Raw genomic sequence first — 17,725 nt, 5'->3', positions numbered from 1 at the left:
CTTTGAAGTTGGGGGGATGATGAAGTAGTTAATATCAGGGCTTCGATGAACTCAGTAGAAGGCAAACTATCCTAGTACTGTCTCAGTTAAATGGGATTTTAGAAATCCCCCCCCCCCCCAAATTCCATGCACGGTTGAGTACTGTCACCCCCTCCATAACTTTTCTTTCTGAAAGGCAGGCATTGCCTCCATGGAAAATACATCTATCGTTGATGCCCTTTAGTTCCTAGAAAGATTTTTTTCTGTTTTTCCCGAGAGGAAATCTTCCTAGCCATTGCACTCAGGCATCATAAAGTAGGAGCAATACATCCCATCTGCGTGTGCATTTGGGAAGAGCACGTTAAACTAGTTGAGGCGAACTTTTTCATTTTTGCGTGTGTTTCCTTTTCGTTGGTTTTAGGGGAACACCCGTCCCCACCCCAGCGATGCTCCAGGGGTATTTTCAGGCTATTGGCCTGAAGTATGACCCCCTAGAGATGATGGGCAAGGGTAGGGGGGCTTATGGGGGATAGCTGCATGCAAGGCAAGTGTCTCTAGTCTAAGCTATCTCCCTGCCTGGTCTCGGTGAAATTTTAGAATCTGCCCTCTTTCTCGAGGGGAGCGCAAGGAAGCATCGTGGAGGTAGTTGGCGCTGGAAGCCCCTAGCAATGGATAAATTCGTCATTCGGACACCTCGAGTCCAGAATAGTCCTCAGAAGAAAGATCCTGGAGAAAAGATTTACAAGCAGGCCACTATTGAATCTCTGAAGGTGAGAGGGGAGCTGGGACTAAGAAAAGATGCCCAGGACATATTGGGCCTTGTTTCTTTCTTTTAGTGCTTTCTTTAATACACCATTCTCCAATCCTTCGTATGTTTTTCCTGTGCCTTTTAATACTGCTATTGATCAATCCCTGTGCTGTTGGCATCTAATTGCTTTGGTCATACTGTGTTCAGCTAACTGGTCAAGCGAGTCCCTTTCGTGATCTTTTTCTTGCACATTTTTTAATCTACTAGGTATATTAAAATGCGGATCAAATAGGAATCTATACACTGTACAAAATCAGGAAGGCTGGTGATATACTTACTTCACAACAGATCTGTAGCAAACGACCTCCATAGGTACAGCTGAAGAGGATGAATAGTTTTTTTGTTTGTTTGTTTTTGTTTTTTTTGTTTTGGTTTGTTTTGTTTTGGTTTGGTTTGGTTTTTGGGCCACAGGCGGCGGTGCTCAGGGGTTACTCCTGGCTGTCTGCTCAGAAATAGCTCCTGGCAGGCACGGGGGACCATATGGGACACTGGGATTCGAACTAAACACCTTTGGTCCTGGATCGGCTGCTTGCAAGGCAAATGCCGCTGTGCTATCTCTCCGGGCCCAGTTTTTTGTTTGTTTTGTTTTGTTTTGTTTTGGTTTCGGTTTTTATTTTAGGGCTGCACCTGGCAATGCTCAGGGTTACTCCTATCTCTGCGCTCTGGAATCACTCCTAGAAGTGCTGGGGATACCATATGGAATGTTAGGTTTTGAACCTGAGTCTGCTCCCGTCAAGGCATATGCCTTACCCACTGTATTCTCCAGTCCCACATAGTTTTAAAGGATTTCAGTTCAATTTTGCTTATTTAAACAGGTAGCCTGTCAGCAGTGAATCTCATTATGGTAGAGTAATTATTATTGCACTAAAAAGCAGGATACAAAAAAGTGCTTCTGGCTACTTCTCTTATTTTCTCAAATCTCGTTTGCATTTTTCTCACAGTTTCTTTGTTATGTCTCTCCTTCTAGATTCACCTGTTTGTGCTCCCAGAGCTTTTTCCCTGTTTATGGATTTGACTAGTATGATTTTCTTTATTATAAGACTCACTCCGGCCCGGAGAGATAGCACAGCGGCGTTTGCCTTGCAAACAGCCGACCCAGGACCTAAGGTGGTTGGTTCGAATCCCGGTGTCCCATATGGTCCTCCGTGCCTGCCAGGAGCTATTTCTGAGCAGACAGCCAGGAGTAACCCCTGAGCACCGCCGGGTGTGGCCCAAAAACCAAAAAAAAAGAAAAGCGTTTTTGGGGCCGGGCGGTGGCGCTCGAGGTAAGGTGCCTGCCTTACCTGCGCTAGCCTAGGAGACGGACCGCGGTTCGATCCCCCGGCGTCCCATATGGTCCCCCAAGCCAGGAGCGACTTCTGAGCGCATAGCCAGGAGTAACCCCTGAGCGTCACCGGGTGTGGCCCAAAAACCAAAAAAAAAAAAAAAAAAAAAAAAAGACTCACTCCCACCTTTATTTATTAGGCCATGCCCAGTGGTGCTGAAGGTCTTTTAGCTCAGTGCTCTTTTATTTTTTTTAAAAAGAATTTAGGGGGGGAATGGGATCATAGTACAGTGGGTAGGGCATTTGCCTTGCATGTGATTCCCCCAGCCATCCCATACAGTTCCCCAAGCATGCCAGGAGCACTGAGCCAGGAACCATACCCTGAGCACCACAGGGTATAGCCCAAAAAACAAAAATTAAAAAAAAGTTAAGTCATTATTCAAAAAAAATAATTTTGGGGGCTGGAGCATTAGTACAACAGGTGTTTGTGTTTGCCTTGCATGCAGCTGGCCTGGGCTACTGACTCGGGTTCCATCCCTTGGCTTGGTCCCCCAAGCCTGCCAAGAGTGATTTCTAAGCTCAAAGCCAGGAGTAATGCCTGAGTGCCGCTGGGTGTGCTCCCCCCACACACACACAAATGAATTTTTGGGCTAGAGAAGTAGTTTAACAAGTAAGGCACTTGCTTTACCTATAGCTGGCCTGAGTTTGATTCCTGATATTATATATGGTCTTCTTTTTTTTTTTTTTTTTTTTTTTTTTTTTTTTTTTTTTTTTTTTGGTTTTTGGGTCACACCTGGCAGTGCTCAGGGGTTATTCCTGGCTCCAGGCTCAGAAATTGCTCCTGGCAGGCACAGGGGACCATATGGGGCGCCGGGATTCGAACCGATGACCTCCTGCATGAAAGGCAAACGCCTTACCTCCATGCTATCTCTCCGGCCCCTATATATGGTCTTCTAAGCAGCAAGCCCTGAGTATAGTACCAGGACTAAGTCCAGAGCGTTGCTGAGTGTGGCCCCCCCAAAAAAAGAAAGGAAGAATTTGAGGGTTACATCTGGCAGTGCCGGAGGACCGTGCAGGATTGAGGACCTAGTCTATACTAGCCCCTTAAACTATCTCCCTGCCTGCTGTGAGTTATCTTGGCTAATATAAATAGAATAGTGATTCTCGCTGAGGGATGGTGGTTGGCAGGTTTATGATTCAGACTGCCTGGAAGAAGAGGGTGATAATTGAACTACACGTACTCCTCATATATACAAACATGTAGACACTACTTACCTATGTTCCTCCTGCATCCCCGTTGAGAATCACTGTACATGATGATGAGATGAAGTCACAAGAAAATTATGGGATCCTTAAAATAGATAGTCAGTGTACGGTGTATGGAATAGTGTTGTCCTTAAATGCATTATCTTTTCTCCTAATCTGTTCTTTTTTCTTCTATTTTACTTTTACATCCACATAGCTAATAACAAGGCCTAGTATAAGAAACATTCTTTAACTCTTTTTCTCAGGTTTCTTTCCTTTTTTTTTTAAATGGGTCACACCCAGCAGCAGTCAGGGGTTACTCCTGGCTCTACACTCAGAAATTGCCTCTGGCAGGTTCAGGGGCCCTATGGGATTCTGGGAATCAAACCACCATTCGTCCTGGGTTGGCCACGTGCAAGGCAAACACCCTACTATCTCTCTGGTCCCTTTTTCTCAGGTTTTCAATTCTGCTTCCTAAATGTCCTGACCTCTCCACTTCCCCCTTTAAATATTGTGATTTTTTTTCACTTAGAGCACTGCCAATTGTCTGTTAATTCATCTTCCTATTTTGTCATACCTTAACTTCTCCCCTCTACATTTAAACAAGAGAAATATATCTTTAGAAAACAAAAAATCTTCTGTGGTTTTCTATAGCCTCTTCCTTCAGTGTTTTCTTATGACCTATTAAAAAATAAACCCAGGACCTTCCAAGACCCAACATTCAACCACCTCACCCCTAGTTCCTTTTTGTTTTTATTCCATTCAGTTCCACCTCTCAAAATCTCCCAAAGAGCTCTTTAAATTTTTTTAATTGAATCACTGTGAATTACAGAATTACAAAGTCATTCATGATTGAGTTTCAAATTGATGTTCCAACATCAATATCTTCACCAGAATCACTTCCTTCCACCAATGTTCTCTCATGCCCCCCCCCATCTCAATAGCACATTATTTTCTTTTTCTTCCTCTTCTCTCCCCCAGTTTTTGGGCACTGTCATTTACAATACTGTACTGTTATGGAAAGGGTATTATATATGTCACCTTACCTCCTTTCAGCACCTAGTCCTGACTCAGAGTTACCACTTTCCTCTATCATTGTCATAGTGGTCCCTTCCCTACTTTTGTCTCCCCTCCCTCTTCTCCCAGTGATAAGTTTTCTACTAAGGACAAATTCTCTTGTGCTTCATCTCTTCTGTCTTTGGGCATTAGTTATTCCCCTGCTATGTTTCTTTATTTGGGGGTTTGGGCCACACCCGGTGGCTTTCAGGGGTTATTTCTGGCTCTGCACTCAGAAATTACTCCTTGCTGGCTCGGAGAACCATATGGAATGCCAGGAAGATGGGAATTATATCCCACATATGAGTGAGATCATTCTCTCTCTCTCTCTCTCTCTCTCTCTCTCTCTCTCTCTCTCTCTTTCTCTCTCTCTCTCATTTCATTCAGCATGATACTCTCTAGATCTGTGCATGTATTAGTAAATTGCATGACTTCCTCTTTTCTTACATTTGAAGAGTATACATGTGCCATAGCTTCTTTATACAGTCCTGCCCTGCTCTGTTCATGGGCACATGGATTGTTTTCAGATTTTTGCTACTATGAATAGTGCTGTCCTGAACATACGAGTACAGATGTCTTTTCTTCATTGTGCTTTTGAGTCATTGGGTATACTCCCAGGAATTGTCGGGTCATATGGGAGCTCAATTCCTATTTTCTGAGGACTGCCTATACTGTCTTTCAAAGTGCTGGAGCCACCAATATCCCCACCAGCAGTAAATGTGGGTCACTGTTTTTCCCACATCCATGACAACTCTAGTTGTTGTTCTTTTGGTGAGTGCTAATTTCTCTGGTGTGAGGTGTTAGATCATTTTTGTTTTTATTTGCATTTCCCTGGTGATTAATGATATTTTAATGATAATAGCATTCATATGCCTTTTGGCCATTGTTATCTCTGATGAAGTTTTTGTTCATTTCTTTTTCCCGTTTTTTTGAATGGTCTTGGATTTTTTTTCCTTGTAAAGTTCTACCAGTGCTTCACATATCTTACATATTAATCTCTCTGGGTAAATGGTATGCAAATAATTTCTGATATATCTAGACTGTCTTTGTATTTTGGTCATCATTTCCATTGAAGTGCAAAAGCATTTTAATTTAATGTAGTCCCATTTGGTTATCTTTGCTCCCCCTTGCATGGTCACTGGCATTTTATCTTTAAAGATAAAGATAGCATGGAGATAGGGCATTTGCCTTGCATGCAGAAAGACGGTGGTTCGAATCCCGGCATCCCATATGGTCCCCCAAGCCTGTCAGGAGCGACTTCTGAGCATAGAGCCAGGAGTAACCTCTGAGTGCTGCCGGGTGTGACCCAAAAACAAAAACAAAACAAAAACAAACAAACAAAAAAAGATGCCTCTCGCTTCAGTGTCATGGAGAATTTTGCCTATGTTTCCTTCTATGTACCTTACAGATTTAGGTGTGATTCTGAAAGATCTTTAATCCATTTTTATTTGGAATTTGTGCATAATAGACCTGTTTTCCCAACACTACTTATTTTTTGAAGAGGCTTTCCTTTTTCCACTCCATATTTTTTATTTCTTTATTGAAGTTTAACTGACCTTGTACTTGATGATCTGTCTCAATTAGCACTACTATTTCATTGATCAGTGAGTCTGTTTTTATCATACCATGCTGTTTTAATTACCACCATTTTGTAGTACAGTTTGTTTTTTTTTGTTTTTTGGTTTTGGGCCACACCCGGCGGTGCTCAGGGGTTACTCCTGGCTGTCTGCTCAGAAATAGCTCCTGGCAGGCACGGGGGACCATATGGGACACTGGGATTCGAACCAACCACCTTTGGTCCTGGATCAGCTGCTTGCAAGGCAAACGCCGCTGTGCTATCTCTCCGGGCCCTGTAGTACAGTTTGAAGTTGGGAAAAGGGATGCCTCCCGTCTACTTTTTCCTGAGAATTGTGTTAGCTATTTGGGGTGTGGACTTATTGTTCCATATAAATGTCAGTAGTATTTGGTCTATTTTTTTTTAAATGTCATGGTATCCTTATAAGAACTGCACTGAATCTGTATAATGCCTGAGGAATATTTTGATGATATTGATTCTTCCCATCCATAAGGAGGGAATACATTTTCATTCATTCTGTTCTCTTTTATTTCTTGAAGTAGTGTTTTGTAGTTTTCTTTGTATAGGTGTTTCACCTCTTTATTTAAGCTGATCCCTAATTTCTGAGGTATAACTGTAAATGGGCTTATTTTTAAATCACTTCTATTTTATTATTTGCATGGAGGAAGGCATTAAACTTTTATGTGTTGATTTTATAACCTGCCTCTTTAATATACAAATCTATTGTTTCTAGGGGCTTTTTGTCTCTATCTTTGGCTTTTTGTCATCTTGATTAGGACATGTCTTGGAGTTTTTTTTTATTTGGGTCTCTTTTAGTAGGACCCTTCTGTCCTCTTGAATCTGGATGCATGTGCCCTTCACCATTTGAAACTTCTCATCGATGATCTCTGACTGTTGCTTATTCATCAGCGTTGCCTTCCTGACCTTTGGGATCCCAATGATTCTGTATTGTTCCTCTTGAATTCATCCCAAAGTTCTCTTGTCTGCTATTCTTTTATTTTGAGGCTATACATCTTCTGCTATTGTCTAGAGGGTTTTTGCATCTCATCTTGAAACTTACTGATTTTGTCCTTAGCTGCTGTTACTTTGCTGCTAAGGTCTTCCAGTGAGTTTTTCATTTCATCTACCAGATTCTTTAGTTCTGTCATTTCAGCTTGTAGTTTTCTCATTTCTTTCTTTCTTTCTTTCTTTCTTTCTTTCTTTCTTTCTTTCTTTCTTTCTTTCTTTCTTTCTTTCTTTCTTTCTTTCTTTCTTTCTTTCTTTCTTTCTTTCTTTCTTTCTTTCTTTCTTTCTTTCTTTCTTTCTTTCTTTCTTTCTTTCTTTCTTTTTCTCTCCCTTTCTTTCTTTCTTTCTTTCTTTCTTTCTTTCTTTCTTTCTTTCTTTCTTTCTTTCTTTCTTTCTTTCTTTCTTTCTTTCTTTCTTTCTTTCTTTCTTTCTTTCTTTCTTTCTTTCTTTCTCTCTCTCTCTCTTTCTCTCTCCCTCCCTCCCCTCCCTCCCTCCCTCCTCCTCCCTCCCTCCCTCCCTCCCCTCCCTCCCTCCCTCCCTCCCTCCCCTTCCTTCGTTCCTTCCTTCCTTCCTTCCTTCCTTCCTTCCTTCCTTCCTTCCTTCCTTCCTTTCTTTTGGTTTTTGGGCCACACCCGGTGATGCTCAGGGGTTACTCCTGGCTGTCTGCTCAGAAATAGCTCCTGGCAGGCACGGGGGACCATATGGGACACCGGGATTTGAACCAACCACCTTAGGTCCTGGATTGGCTGCTTGCAAGGCAAACACCGCTGTGCTATCTCTCCGGGCCCTCTTTCTTTCTTTCTTTCTTTCTTTCTTTCTTTCTTTCTTTCTTTCTTTCTTTCTTTCTTTCTTTCTTTCTTTCTTTCTTTCTTTCTTTCTTTCTTTCTTTCTTTCTTTCTTTCTTTCTTTCTTCTTTCTCTCTTTTCTTTTCTTTTCTTTTCTTTTCTTTTCTTTTCTTTTCTTTTCTTTTCTTTTCTTTTCTTTTCTTTTCTTTTCTTTTCTTTTGGTTTTTGGGTCACACCCAGCAGTGCTCAGGGGTTTTTCCTGGCTCTACACTCAGAAATCGCTCCTGGCAGGCTCGGTGGGCCATATGGAATGCTAGGATTCAAACCACTGTCCTTCTGCACGCAAGGCAAATGCCTTACCTCCATGCTATCTCTCCAGCCCCTAGTTTTCTCATTTCTACTCTCAGATTACCCTTGTGTTTTATTGGCTATCCATTCCATTGTTTCTTTGAGCTCTTTGAACATCTTCAATATTTCCTCTCTTAAATCCTTATCAGAGACATTAATTATATAGCTGGTTATTACTGGTTGAGTCTTCAGGGCCACCACCACCTTTGCTCACTAAGTGTGGTGGTGTTCTGCATTGCTTTCCCATTGTGATTTTTGCAATTTGGAGGTGTTTGTGTGGGTTGTATATCTAGGTGACTAAAATTAGGATTTCTTTGCACATTCTCTATGAGATATAAAAAGTGAAGTAACACTGAAGTGCCCTTATGCTTCACACTGGTCCTGACCTGGCGGGAGAAATGGAATAACAGCACCCTTTTTAAAAACCTCTATCTTTTTTGTTTTGTTTCATTTTGGGGCCACACATAACTGTGGTCAGGAGCTACTCCCAGATCTATGCCCAGAAGTTGTTCCCAGTGCTGGGGATCAAGCCCATGTCTCTTCTATGGACACTGGTTGCAAAAAATGTGCATTGGTGAAGGGATAGGGTTGTATGAATGACATTGTGTGACTGAAACTCAGTCATAAACAACTTTGTAACTGTGTAACTGTATTTCTCAATGGTTCAATTTTAAAAATAAATATTAAGAAAAATGTCTCCAGGCCTCCCACATGCAAAGCATGAGCTCAACCCTTTGGATTTTTGCTTTTGTATTTTTTATTTTTCGTTTTGTGTTGGGGCTATACCTGGTGTTGCTCAGGACTTACTCCTAATGACTCTTCACTCAGGGAATCACTCCTGGTGGTATTCGGGGGACCATGTAGGATGTCAAGACTAGAACCTGGGTTGGCCACATTTATATACTTTACTGTCTCTCAGATTCTTAGGAGCTCACCCCTTTGAACTCTCTCAGGCCTGTGTTCTGTCTTACTTGCCCAGATTAGAATTGATTTCTCATTTTATTATAGTGTAATAATATAGAGCAGTGGTCCTCAAACTTTTTAAACAGAGGTTCAGTTCACTGTCCCTCAGACCATTGTAGTGCTAGACTATAGTAAAAACAAAAACTATGAACAAATTCCTATGCACACTGCAGATACCTTATTTTGAAATGAAGAAACAAAACAGGAACAAATACAATATGTGGCCCATGGGTCATAGTTTGAGGACCACTGAATAGAGTAATAATAAAGAATAAGAATGCAGAATCTAGAACCCAATTGCTGAAGATAAAACCTCAGCTCTGGAGGTTAGAGAGAGAGGAAAGCGGGTAGAGTGTTTACATGGGGCCAACCCAGGTTTAATCCTTATCATTCCATGTGTTCCCCTGAACTCTATCTGGAGTGAACCCTGTGCTCAGGCTAAGAATAAGTCTTGGATACAGTCCTATATGGTCCCAAAACTAAAAACTAAAAATAAAATCCCTCTTCTTCCCTTCCTCTCTATTTGATCTTGAGAAACACTTTGTTGTTTTCTTAATCTATAGATTTTCTCCTGTGAGCCTTTCTTGACCAGCAGTCTGGCCCACAGATATAAAGTCGTTGTAAGGTTGGATAAATAATACAGAGGACAAGGTGTTTGTATTGTCTGCAGCTGACCCAGGTTCAATCCCTGGCACCACTGTGGTCCCCTGAACACTGTCAGGGATAATCTTGAGCACAGAATAAGAAATAATCCCAGATCTGAGTATGACCCAATCCCAAAAATGGGGAACCAGATGTTAAAGCACTTACCTTGCAAATGACCAACCCAGATTCTTTTTTTTTTTTTTGGTTTTTTGGGTCACACCCGGCAGTGCTCAAGGGTTATTCCTGGCTCCAGGCTCAGAAATTGCTCCTGGCAGGCACGGGGGACCATATGGGGCACCGGGATTCGAACCAATGACCTCCTGAATGAAAGGCAAATGCTTACCTCCATGCTATCTCTCCGGCCCCCCAACCCAGATTCTATCCCCAACACCACATGTGCTTTTCCAAGCACTGCCAGGGGTCACTCCTGAACACAGCTATAAATAGTTCCTTAGCATTGCCAAGTGTGATCCTAACCCCCCACCTTATCCTTCACCAAAATAAAAAGGGGGGTTAAGAGAGAAGACATCTCCGTGTCTGCTTCAGTGATCAGAGAAAGTGCTGCATTGTGCCTTAAAAGGGTGGAGAGGTTTGACTGAGTATAAGGACGTAGTAACAAAACCATTCAAAGAGAACAATACTTGTTCTTGTTCTCTTTCCTTCAATTAGCAGACATGTTAGATTAAAAGCATATTGATTTAAATATGAATTCTAGGGCCAGAGAGATAGCACAACTGTAGGACATTTGCCTTGCATGCAGAAGGATGGGTGTTGGAATCCCGGCATCCCATATGGTCCCCTGAGCCTGCTGGGGGCGATTTCTGAGAGGAGAGCCAGGAGTAGCCCCTGAGCACTGCAGGGTGTGACCCAAAATCCAAAAAAAAAAAAAAAAAAAAAGAATTCTAGAGTCAGGGAAATGACTCAAAGCTCAGAGAGGTTCTGCTTTGCACATAAGAGCCCTAGGTTTGATCCCAGGTCCCTCATGGTGCCCCATATCTAGCTGGGTGTGAACCCCTAACAATATAATACAAGTAGCCTCTGAACACAGCTTGATATAGCTCAAAAACAAAAACAAAGTGTAAAGTGTGAATTCTAGAGAGTTAGGCTCACTCTCTGCCAGGTGACTCATTTCTACTCCCTGGCATCACCCTTTATTTTTATTTTATTTTTTGTTTGTTTGTTTGGAGGTCACATCTAGTGACTCTGAGGGCTTACTTCTGACTCAAGAAATCACCCCTGGTAGGCTCGAGGGACCACGTGGGCTGCCAGAGATTGAACCTGGTTTGGCTGCATGCAAGGCAAATGCCCCATTCGCCATGCTATCCCTACGACCCATGTGCTTTATTTTTTAAATTGTATTTATTTTTATTTTGTTTATTTATGTTGTCTTTATGATGAGTTTAATATGAGTTGCACACATATTGGACTATGGTTCATGCTGTTTCAGCTGTAGTTCTTGCCAAGGTCACCCATCAGGCTGTGGTGCTTGCACACACGCTCACCAGGATTTGTAACCCTTCTTCAGGAGCTCATGTACCTGGCTGCTGTGGCTGCAAATCCTTTGTGGTGCCAGGGCTTGCAGACAATAAAGCTGCCAGGATGGGTATGTGGGGCACTGGGGCATGACCATATATTTGCAAGGCAGGAGTTTTCAGACAGTGCATTATTCTTCCAAACCCATTGTACCCCCCCCCATTTTTAATGTTTAAAATTTTATTTAAACACCACGATTTATAAAACTGTTCTTACTACAGTCGATTTAGATATTCAAAATTCCACCACTAGTTTCACCACCAGTGTGACCTTTCCTCTTCCAATGTCCTCAGTTACCCATAAGCTCACCCTCTACATACACCCAACCTGTCCCCTTAGCAGGCACTAAATAATTTACTTTATATTACTTATTACAGCATATGGTGTTACTAAAGTCATTGTCCAAGAACTTACTCAACTGTTAGGTGCTAGTTGAGCCATCTATGTTATTTTTTTCAATCGCTGAGCTTTGTGGGCTTCTCCACAACTTTACTATCTAAATTTCTGAGCTCCTACTGGGCTGTCAGAGCTGTGAAATTTGGAGGTATTATATGACCACAGCTGCAGCTATGCTCTCTAGGAGCTGTGTAGTGGGAATGGGTCAGCAGCATGACATCTCAGTGGTTGTTTATATGCTGGAGGAAGTGGGTGTGGATGTGGTGCTGGGCCTTCCAGCAGGGCAGGGATTCTGCCTACCACCATTCTGAGCAGGCTTCAGAGATCAGGGTCCTGAGACCTGACTTGCCTGTTTTGGCCCAGCTATAGTATCTCATGATTGTCTCTTCTGTTTTTATTTTTTTTAGTTTCACTTTTTAATTATGAGAATCAGCAGAATATTTAAGCCTCAGTTTCCTCCTCAGCAACTTGAGAAATAACACTGACTAGCAGGAAAGGTTGTTATGACAGCTTAAAAAAAACAACTATATGTTGAAAGGCTGAGTTATAAGGCCAGAGCAATAGTATAGTGGATAGGGCACTTGCCTTGCATGCTGCTGACCTGGCTTAGATTCCCCTTTACCCCATATGGACCCCTGATCCCGCCAGGAATGATTCCTAATCACAGAGCTAGTAGCAAACCCTGAGCACCACTGGGTGTAGCCAAAACAGCAACAAAAAAAAGCAGTGAATAGGGGACTGAGTTACAGACACACCAGGCATATAGTAAAAACTCATGATTTCCTCTTTTTATAGATGGAAAGGGAGATCTTTATATGATAATATTAGACTGATAATGGTGGCTCCAAGGTGAGTTTGATGATGATGGTTAATAAAATAGTAGTAATAATTATGCTATTGAGCCAGAGAGATGGTTCAAAGGGCTGGAAAGCATGCTTTTTAGGCTGGGCTGTGGGTTTGATCCCCAGCACTGCATGTTCACCTAAATACCACTGGAAGTGACCCTGAGCCTCACCATGTATGACCCCAAAACAAAACTAAACTAAAAATTTTAAATAATGATTATCTAAGAGTCATGGAGCCCATTACTCTGGGCCAGGAATTGGGCTAAGTGCTTTACATATATGAACTCTAACCTCTAATAACAGCTCTGTGAAACAGATGCTTTTATCATTGATGTTTTATGGATGAAGAATCTACTACACAGAAAGATTAAGTAATTTGCCCAGGTCATACAGCTGTAAGTGACAGAGTTGGAATTTGAACTAGACAATCTGATTCCATATTCTTTCCTCTGTAGGGTAATCTGACCAAGTGAAGGTTTCTGAATTTCAAGCAGCAGAGGTTTAAAAATCTTGGAATATTAAGACCATTGTACTTCTGTTATCAGTTTATTACAAGTAATTTTGCCAAAGCCTTATCACATTCAATAAAAGTGATACCCAATTGAGCTCATGTAGTGTACATTTGAATGGGAAAGGTTAATTTGGTTAATCTCTACTTACTCCCTTAAGGGAAAGTGATTTTTTTGTTGGTTACAATAGATTTTTAATTTAAAGATTGCTAAAAATGCTGACTCTTTTAGGTATAGCACTTTAGAGAGCTTTCTATACCTTTCTTTTCTTACCAGTATGTTTGCCCCTATTCCCATCAATGGAATGATGCTTGTGTTCTTGCTGGTGAGCAAATCACATTCCTTAATTAGTTTGATCAGACCTGATTATCTCTGTAATCTGTGACTGTGGGACCAGATGTTGCTCTAAAGAGCACCTCTTCTTTCCGGTAATAGCACTTACTATTCATACTACCTTTTCCATTCTTGTCCATTTCCCTTCTTCCCCTAAATTATTCAGATGAGGATTTACCATATGCTGTGGAGTCAGTACAGAAATAAGGAAACATTTTTTGACATAAATGGAATGATTTTTTTGTACCTACACTGACTACTATATTTCTCTATTTTGTCTTAAAATGTCTTATCTGAAAACTGTACTACTGTTCTCTCAAGGGTAGAAATAGAAATGGCTTTTTTTTTAAAACCGACAGTGCACTGAAAGTTATGAGACAAACAAAAAATTATCTTGGTGCTCATAGTCGCTAATAGTCTAGTGAGAGAAGACATCCTTCTAGGTAAGGATATGCAAAGAGAGAAGGTACATGATAGGAGTCTGGGGAGATGACATGTCTCTCAAAAGGGAATGTGATCAAATGTGGTAGGAGAGAGGCAAAAAAAAAAAAAAAAAAAAGGCTCCACAGAGAAAGCAATGCTTGAATGAAGTGAGCTTGGAGTGCCTGCTGTGCAAATGTGTGGTCATAAGTTTAACTACCCCATGTTCCATATGGCCAAGTGCAGTCCAGGCAGTGAGCTGGCAGCCCTGCTCTCTGTGATCCCCCATGCCACAATTTATTTCTGGCCACACCACAGCCAGGTGTGTATAAATTTCATTCAAAAGTGAAGTTCCTTTCGAGTACCACAAAGATGTGCCAGTGTGACAGCTAGGAGGCACAGCCCATGTGTGAATTCTACACTGAGCCTTCATAAGCACCCACTGTACCTGTGGGCCCCAACTAAAAGTGTGGTCTCAGGGGCTGGGAAGGTGGCGCTGGAGGTAAGGTGTCTGCCTTGCAAGCGGATGGACTGCGGTTCGATCCCCCGGTGTCCCATATGGTCCCCCCAAGCCAGGGGCAATTTCTTTTTTTTTTTTTTTTTTTTTTTGGTTTTTGGGCCACACCCTGTGACGCTCAGGGGTTACTCCTGGCTATGCGCTCAGAAGTTGCTCCTGGCTTCTTGGGGGACCATATGGGACGCCAGGGGATCGAACCGCGGTTCGTCCTAGGCTAGCGCAGGCAAGGCAGGCACCTTACCTCCAGCGCCACCGCCCGGCCCCAGCCAGGGGCAATTTCTGAGCGCATAGCCAGGAGTAATCCCTGAGCATCAAACGGGTGTGGCCCAAAAACCAAAAAAAAAAAAAAAAAGTGTGGTCTCAGTGAACATGTGTGCAGTACTACAGTTGAAATGTGTAAGCACGGGCCCGGAGAGATAGAACAGTGGTGTTTGCCTTGCAAGCAGCCGATCCAGGACCAGAGGTGGTTGGTTCGAATCCCGGTGTCCCATATGGCCCCCCATGCCTGCCAGGAGCTATTTCTGAGCAGACAGCCAGGAGTAACCCCTGAGCACCGCCAGGTGTGGCCCAAAAACCAAAAAAAAAAAAAGAAATGTGTAAGCACCACAGTCAGATTCAAGTGTGTGACCAGTCATCAGAATACCACCAGCAGCAGTGTGGAAGGTAAGGGGGTGGGAGAATAACAGATAAAAATAAATTAATAAAAATGCTAAACTGTCGAGTTGTTGGCTGATTATGTAACTCCATGGTGAAGTTCTGTGTTGTAAGTGTGAAGCTCAGGTTTAAACCCTTACATCAAAACAAACAAACAAAAAAACCTCTCTAGGCATTTATTATGTGTTTGTGGCAAAGAACATGCCGGGCTCTAGCAGTAACACAGGAGGTAGGGTGTTTGCCTTGCATGCACCCAAAGAAGGTTTGTTCTCTAGCATCTCGATATGGTGCCTTGAACACCTCCAGAATAATCTCTGAATGCAAAGTCAGGAGTAAGTGCTGAGTTTACTTCCCAAAACAAAACAAAAATCAACCAAATAAACATAAATCATCCTGGACAGAGGGTGTGAAATATTGTGCTTCATTTAGTCAGCTTCTAGTATTTTGGAATATCAGGAAGAAATGATGAAACTGAAACTGAAAAGGATGTCTGTGGGGCCAGCGCGGTGGCGCTAGAGGTAAGGTGCCTGCCTTGCCAGCACTAGCCTAGGACGGACCGCGGTTCGATCCCCTGGTGTCCCATAGGATCCTCCAAGCCAGGAACGACTTCTGAGCGAATAGCCAGGAGTAAACCCTGAGCATCACCGGGTGTGGCCCAAAAACCAAAAAAAAAAAAAAAGAAAAAGAAAAAGATGTCTGTGATCAATTTCTGAAAATCCTTTTATGCCATGCTAAGTAGAGTGTGGGCTGCTAAAATTTTCATGGGCTAGAATCATCTCTCTGGAAGCCCTAATCCTTATAGATACATTAGGTCAAGAGTCTCCAATACAGAACTGTACTGGAAGACAAGAAAGAGAAATTCTGAAGTGCCAGGAAAAAGAAGCCCAGAATATTTAAGTGGGAGGTGAAGCCGACTGGTTCTTTGGGACTCAGATAGAATACTAAAGGGATGAGGGGCTTTGGGGCCAGTACAGGGATAGCAGATACCTCCTCAGATGAATACTTTCCTACCCTTGGAAGTTAGAAACCACACAGGGCTATCATACTTATAAAAAATGAACTAAAAAATTTCACTTAGTAGTCCAAGACAACAGCATGAAGGGAGTATTCTTAGGAGTTAGCATGGATGGACTATAACAAATTAGTGGTATTCCACACTTATTACCATGCATAGATTTATGTGTAGTTTATTTATTTTAATATTTATTTATTTATTGGTTTATTTTGGACCACACCCGGCAGTGCTCAGGGGTTACTCCTGGCTCTGTGCTCAGAAATAGCTCTGGCAGACTCTGGGGAACCATATGGGATGCTGGCAATCGAATCCAGGCCTGTCCTGGGTCTGCCACATGCAAGGCAAATGCCCTACTGCTGTGCTATTGCTCTGGCCCTTGTGTGTAGTTTAAAGTCACACTATCTGCAGGTCCAGAGCAATTGTACAGTGAATAGGGTGCTTGCCTTGCATATGGCCAACTTGTTTTCACTCCCTGGTACCCTATATGGCCCCTGAGCCTACTGGAGTAATGCATGAGTGACAGAGCCAGGAGTAAACCTTGAGCACTGCCCTTTCCCCCAAGTTTAAAAAAAAAAAAAAACTAATTCACACTTTTCAAAACTGAAATATGTATTTAAATTTTTATAGGAGCCACATCCCTCTATGCTGGGAGCTGGGAGTAGGTAGTACTGGGGATTAAATTCAGGTTCTCACACATGACAGGCTAGTTTCAAAGCTATAAATGTTTTACTTAAAAACTGGTCCAAGGCTAGGGAGTTAGCTCACAGGACTGGAGGGCATACTTAGCATGCAGGAGCCCTGGGTTCATCCCTTAACATCATGGTTCCCTGAGCACTACTGGGTATGAACTCTTCCCCTCCAACCCAAATCTTTTAAATCCCCCAAATCTTTTAAATGTTCACAAAAATAAGGAAGAAGTATAAATTAGAAAAATGAGATGATTCAAAAAGAAAACATTGTTTAAATGGAAAAAGAAAAAAGAAATTTATTCAATGGTTAAAATAAAAAGTTAAACTTGTTGGCACAGAAACATTAAATAGATTAAAAGTGGGTCCCCCCAAGCCAGGGGCGATTTCTGAGCGCATAGCCAGGAGTAACCCCTGAGCGTCAAACGGGTGTGGCCCAAAAACCAAAAAAAAAAAAAAAAAAAAAAAAAAAAAAAAAAAAAAAATAGATTAAAAGTGGACAAACCATAACTACTAATCAGAATAGTGAATTAAAAACTAGATCTGGGGCCCGGAGAGATAGCACAGAGGCATTTGCCTTGCAAGCAGTCGATCCAGGACCAAAGGTGGTTGGTTCGAATCCCAGTGTCCCATATGGTCCCCCGTGCCTGCCAGGAGCTATTTCTGAGCAGACAGCCAGGAGTAACCCCTGAGCACCGCCGGGTGTGGCCAAAAACCAAAAAAAAAAAAAAAAAAAAAAAAAACTAGATCTGGGGCTGGAGAGAGAGCACAGATAGCACAGCGGTAAGGCATTGCCTTGCAAGTAGCCGATCCAGGATGGACAGTGTTTTGAATCCCGTCATCCCATATGGTTCCCTGTGCCTGCCAGGAGCGATTTCTGAGCACAAAGCCAGGTGTAACCCCTGAGAGCCACCAGGTGTGACCCCCCCCCAAAAAAAGCAACTAGATCTGAGGAAATCACTAAAAACACATCACAGAGTAGTAAAAATGTAAGTACAGTGGGGAGGGTATTTGCCTTGCCAGCAGCTGACCTGTCTTGTATCACCAGCATCCCATATGGTTGGTTCCCCAAATCCACCGGGAGTGATCCCTGAGCCAGACCCAGGACTAAAAGCCATCAGTGAAGCCAGCTGTGCCCCCCAC

General features: G+C 42.4%; 1 protein-coding gene across 1 annotated transcript in view; it reads left to right on the top strand.

Moving 5' to 3' along the window:
* The first annotated feature begins 614 nt into the window (after nucleotides 1–614).
* TCEANC2 (transcription elongation factor A N-terminal and central domain containing 2) overlaps nucleotides 615–17,725 on the top strand; it is a 59,184-nt gene continuing 42,073 nt past the window's right edge. The window contains exon 1 of the mRNA XM_049775049.1: nucleotides 615–749. Within this exon, the coding sequence (XP_049631006.1) occupies nucleotides 648–749 (102 nt within the window). The 5' untranslated portion in view covers nucleotides 615–647. The remainder of the gene's footprint in view (nucleotides 750–17,725) is intronic.

The sequence above is a fragment of the Suncus etruscus genome, chromosome 6, assembly GCF_024139225.1.
Source record: "Suncus etruscus isolate mSunEtr1 chromosome 6, mSunEtr1.pri.cur, whole genome shotgun sequence".
Taxonomy (NCBI): domain Eukaryota; kingdom Metazoa; phylum Chordata; class Mammalia; order Eulipotyphla; family Soricidae; genus Suncus; species Suncus etruscus.
The sequence above is the reverse complement of the archived record's forward strand: the minus strand, read 5'-3'. Positions and strand labels throughout refer to the sequence as shown.